This window comes from Gymnoscopelus braueri (assembly GCF_963280865.1).
Source record: "Gymnoscopelus braueri genome assembly, chromosome: 24".
Taxonomy (NCBI): Eukaryota; Metazoa; Chordata; class Actinopteri; order Myctophiformes; family Myctophidae; genus Gymnoscopelus; species Gymnoscopelus braueri.
Window position 1 is genome coordinate 29,434,281 of NC_137626.1, and position 6,000 is coordinate 29,440,280.

Here is a 6,000-nt window from a genome sequence, read left to right on the forward strand (position 1 = left end):
CAGTGCGAAAGGAGTCCTCCACGTGTTTCCTAAACCATTGATTCTCAAAGTGGGGTCCGGGGACCCCCAGGGGTCCTTGGGGGAGTACCAGGGGGTTCCCAGCAAAATGAGTTAATTTTGCATTCAATTCAGTTTAACCACTTGGCCATTGGCTATTTGAAAATAGCTTATCTACAAGCTCACAACGCATCGCAAAGCGACGCGTTGTGACCGTTGTGAGCTTGTAGATCAGCTATTTTCAAAAATGTTTAACACACATGTTTAACACACATCTTGTATGGGGGGTCCCTGGCACAACATATTTTCAGATGGGGGTCCACGACCAAATACAATTTGGGGGTCCTTGACATGAAAAGGTTTGCGCTAAACAATTAGCCCATACATGTAGAAGTATGATGCTTAGGTATTACCATTCCAAACCTACAGTATGTCCCTGCTGTTCTACACACAACCAACCACCAGACTTCCTTTGCTTTTATGCCATATCTGAGAGCCATTAAAGTTTTATGGATGATGCATCTGAACATGTATTCTATCGCTAGTTTGACCCATTCTAATAAATAACTGAAATCAGAACTTGAATCCATGTAGAAGTAATTGAAGTACGACTATTTACAGGCCTTACAGCGGACCTCATTCACTCATAGAGTCGCCCCTCCATCCACCCCCCTGCAGGGGTGGAAAAAGTACTCACACTTAACACATTGCGTGCCAATCGCGTAGATCTACGCGAACCTAAATAATTGCGCAGCGTGCCAGTCGCGTAGATCTACGCGAAGAGGTATTTTCTTTTTCTTTTTCCCGCAGGTTCACATTTCATTGTAGGCCTCCCTCGCCGCGACACATTTCATTGTAGCACACCCGGAAACGGATATATCCGTATCCGGAGATTTCCGGAGAATTCCATTTTCTCGGTTGTTGTTTTTCTCCTCGCTGATCGCTGTTTAACATAAACGGTGACTACTTCAAAATGGCCGATCGCCGATCGAAACGGTCTTCTCTGGGCGTCTCACACAGCTACCCTGTGTGTCTACAAACAGTTGAACGCGCGATTTTAGGGTATTTAGCGAGGTCTGTGGCGACGTGAAAAAAACTAAAAAAACAACAATAAATCGCTGGCACTGGTGAGTACATTATGATATTAAACTCTGGCGTGGAATGTGTTAAGTAAAAGTATCAATACTGCAATATGGACGTACTCTGTTACAAGTAAAAAGTCCGGAAATCAAAATGTACTTGAGTAAAAGCACAACATTATTGGCATCAAAATGTAGTTAAAGTACCAAAAGTAAAAGTAGTCATTATGCAGAATGTACCATATCAAGTTTTCAAATGTATACACATCTTTTGAAAATAGCAGATCTACAAGCTCACAATCGAGCTCAAAATCTACAAAGTAGCTAGTAACTAAAGTTTTCAAATAAATGTAGTGGAGTAAATGTACAATATTTGGATCCGAGATGTAGTGGAGTAAAAGCAGAAGTATTGGAAAATGGAAAATACTCAAGTAAAGTACAAATACCTCAAAAAGTACATGCAAGTACTTTCCACCACCGCCCCCCCTATGCGTGTATGTGAAATGCGGCGCGGCTTTTACGAACACCAAAAAGTTTTGACTATACACTCGGCACTCACTGCATTCCTTGGGGTCGCGGTTGTTGCGGATGAGGACCTTCTGGGTGGAGGTGCGGAACAGCGAGGTCCAGTTGACGGTGTCGTAGAAGCACAGGCGGCTGTTGTTGAAGATGTAGACGCTGCCGGCGCTGATCTCGTCCAGAGACTGGAACTGCAGCGAGGAGATCCAGCGCTGCTTCAGGATCAGCAGGGAGATGCCACTGGCACTGCATGGGAGGGTCAGAGGAGACAGAGAGAGAGAATTATTTTTCAGAAAACTACAAACCAGGACTCTTGATCTAACGCATCCGTGCTCTTGATCTAACGCATCCGTGTCCTCCTTTTAAGATTTCTTTGGCTATTGAAAAATAGCAGATCTACCTATGAGCTTGTAGATCTGCTATTTTTCTAAAAAGCTTGAAAATGTATGCAAATCACTTTGAATATATATATTTTTTAAAGCGAACATTTGTAACTCAAATCTTTGCTTCTAGGGGGTCCCTGGAACAACATATTTTGAGATGAGGGTCAGTGGCCATTATCATTTTTTAACTATCATTTTGGGGGTCCTTGACATGAAAAAGTCTGACAACCACTGATATAGCAACATAGTTGTTGTTTTTTTTGCAAAAGATTTGCCAAAAAATGTCACGATTTTTTTTTCACTGATGCGTTCCCGGATTGAATGGGCTAAGAACTGAGGTCCCCGATTCTACAAATGCCTTCTAAATCAGTAGTTCTCAGACGTTTTCTTGCCAAGGACCCACAAAATGATATGTATTTGGCCGCGGAGCCCCCCCATCTGAAAAGGTTTCGTGCCAGGGACACGTGACACGAAGTAAGTAAGCTAGTAAGACTTTTCTGAAAAACTATGTTGCTATATTATGTAGCTAAAATAAAAAAAATGACAGATGCTTTTCCGGTTTTAATGGGTTAATCACTTATATCCCATTGCAAAAATTGCTAAAATATTCAATCTGCAAGCTCACAACAAGTTAAAGGAGGAGTTCACCCAAAAAATTACTTATTTTCTATCAATTGCACACCCTATGAAGCCTTGAAACCATGGATTCTTTTTTGTTTTTGTCGCATTCCTAAGCTAATAATTTGATTCCCGTCTCCTACCGGCTAATGTATCCGGTAGGAGACACAAAGTAGATTATTTGTGTCTCCTACCGGAAATACACACAGTCATCAAATTATTGTGTTAGGAATGCCACAAAAACAAAAATAAATCCATGAAATCAAGGCTTCATGGGGTGTGCAATTGATAGAAAATAAGATTTTTTTGGGGTGAACTCCTCCTTTAACGCAGCCATAAGCTGTATGGGTAGAGAGCTCAGGTTCAATTCCCACCCCCCTAACTGCTCCCTCCGCCTGTGCTCATGGATGAAATAGGTGTATTTATTATTATTGTAGAGTTGTAAGCTTGTAGATCTGCTATTTTTGCTACTTTTGCTACTTTTGACAATGTCTTGGACTTTTTATTTTTTTCACCTGGTGTTCTCATCAGGATGGAGGACAATAATTTCAGCACTTTAGCATTTAGCACACCTAGAGGCTGCTAAGTGCAGCGCAGTCTGCACCTCTCAACACAAACAGAACAGGGCATGATAAACGTGTGTGTTTAACTGTGGCGAAAACTGGAACAATCTGCTAGTGAATGAATGAGTGCTTTAGAGATATATTTGTTGGGAATCGGGACACACAGCTTGAAACAGTGACCATTACTTAGATACATAATGCATTGCAATAATTCAAAAAACAAACAAACTTCAAAGCCAGAGAGTGTGGGAGAGCGATAGAGAGAGAGAGAGAAACGAGGAGAAAAAGATAAACGAGAGAAAGGTTCTTGAGAATCACAGCGACAATGGGGGAGGAGGGCACAGTTGCTGAGTGTGTCCTTTACATCGCCCATCCCGACATCCATCTTGTCGCGTGTCGGGCTGTCAAGCCGGGCCCCATGACAAAACGCGCTCCTCGCGTGAACTCCACACGCGGCTCGTAAATTCTTCCGGGAACGCTGTGACTTTGAACGGGACGGGGGGAGTTACACGCGACCGTACCAGTACGAGACGGGGTGGCGGGCGGGGGGGAGGTCATTCGAATCGCAGGGCCAAGGTGCCCCCCCCCCCTCCCTTCCGCCATGCAACCCAACCACACGCACACATTTGGTCGCAGGCAGCCCTGCCTATATACCTCCTCGAAAACGGGTCCTCGGAAAGTTGACCGCACATACTTTGGTCGGAAAAATAAAACGAAGGCAGAGTTAGTCGGAGTGGCTCGCCGGGCCGCATCACAGGAACGCACACGGAGGCTCGTTAGCTTAAAGGTAGGGTAAGTGATATTTTTGGGTTAAAACAAAAAGTATTTTGTTAAAAGGTTAAAGCACTATATTCTGATAGTAATCATTGCTATAGAGTGTTTGTTCAGTAACAGGAGTCTCCTCGTCTCTCCAGCTCTTTAATAAACAGAAAATACATTTTCTGGTAGGTGTCAAAATCTCAGCCAATCAGGAGAAAGTACCCATTTTTAAGCTTAACTTTTATAGTGTTCCAGTTCCAATTTTTCCTGCTCATTCCTTAGTGTCATCACTTCCAATTTCACTTGTTTAATCTATATCCTGATTGAGTTCTCTATCCTGATTGGATAAAATTGGAAATGAAACTGAAACTGAAACGAAAATGCATTTTCTGTTTTATAAAGAGCTGGAGAGACATGGAGACTCCTTATATGGACAGGACACTCTATAGTAACGAGCACTATCAGAACATAGACCCATTTCGCAATTATTTGAATAATTGCAAATCACTTACCCTACCTTTAATACACCACAAGCATGTGAACTCAGGGAGAAAACATGACTCATGCGGGGTGACACAGGGATGGGGACATCTGTGTCATTTTAAGATTTCTTTGGGCTATTCAAAAATAGCAGATATACAAGCTCATAGCCGCGCTATGAGATCTGCTATTGAGCTTGTAGATCTGCTATTTTCGGAAAATCTTGAGAATTCATGAAAATCTTTGAATATATATTTTTAAAGCGAACATTTTTAACTCAAATCTTTGCTTCTGGGGGGGGGGGGGGGGGGGTGGTCCCTGGAACAAAGCATGTTCAGGGGCCTGGCAAGACCCGTGGGTGCCACGGGCGCACCGTTGCTCCTATCCGCACCGAACTTGGCACAAACACTGTTCAGGGGTCTGCCACGACCATAGTCACACAAGGGGGTACGTGTAGGCTCTCAGGGGGCACTTCAGGGGCCCCTGGGTGCCACAGACACGCCGTTGCTCCAATCCGCACCAAACGTGCCACAAACGCTGTTCGGGGGTCGGCCATGACAACAGTCACACCAAAAAAATACTAAATTGCACACAACAACAGTGTTACAAATGTCCATAAATCTGTGACCACTGCTCTCAGCGCAATGGAAGGACTGGACTTGAAGGTCTGAAAATATAGTCATCAATAAAATCGTAGTGTTTAGCCAATTATTTGGGGTCCCACTTGCAAAGCCCTCGCGGCCCCAACCAGCAGCCCCCCCCCCCCCCCCAGCCCACAGGTTGTGAATCGCCGGTCTAAAAAGTTATTGTGTTTGCCTTTCTATTCGAACATGTGTATTATCAAGGCCGCCGTGCGCCTGCATAATGCCCTACGACGTACAAAAGGAACATAATGGCAAACAATCCTCCAAATAGGCCGCGAGGCTCTTCTAAATGTCTCTCAGGAGATGAATCGTGAGATAATTGCAGCGGAGGTATCAGGCGGTGCAGACAATAGCGCTAGCTCGCGGCGCGCGGGCGGAGGGGTTAGCTTAAAAGGGAGGGTGACCGCACTTGTCAGCGCTCATTAGGGAGACATTCATACCGACACTCTGTGTGACAAGGGCCGGCTTTGTCATTAACCCCTTCAATCCGGGAACGCATCTGGGTTATTTTATACTTTGGGCTATTCATAAATAGCAGATCTACAAGCTAATAGCGCGGCACCGAGTGCCGCGCTACGAGCTTGTAGATCTGCAATTTTTTCAATTTTTTTTAATTTAGAAGACATTTGTAGATGCGTTCCAGGATTGAATGGGTTAACAGCGCTATCATTATTGTTTCTTTTATCTGGCGGTTGGAGTGGGAGGCGGGCGGCGGACAGACAGTTAGCCCACGGGGGGCTTCATCTTATCTGAGGGGGGATCGTGCAACGTGTGCAACAGTGTTGGGCCCCCTTTACCTGTAGTGGTATAGGACAGTGGTTCTCAAAGTGGGTCCGGGGACCCCCAGGGGTACGTGAGGGGGTTCCAGGGGGTCCCCAGCTAAATGATGGATAGGAACCAAATTGACCCTTATGAGTCTGTAACTCTGAGAGTGTACAAATGGAACCAAAGGTTCCAT

The 6,000-nt window shown here is 44.6% G+C and overlaps 1 protein-coding gene across 1 annotated transcript in view; it reads right to left on the reverse strand.

Annotated features, from left to right (window-relative positions):
• Positions 1–6,000, reverse strand: part of LOC308080568 (receptor tyrosine-protein kinase erbB-4-like) — a gene marked incomplete at its 3' end in the record, with an annotated part of 485,532 nt that overhangs the window by 155,259 nt on the left and 324,273 nt on the right. Inside the window, exon 12 of the mRNA XM_080422462.1 lies at positions 1,636–1,835. Coding sequence (XP_080278588.1) covers positions 1,636–1,835 — 200 coding nt within the window. The remainder of the gene's footprint in view (positions 1–1,635; positions 1,836–6,000) is intronic.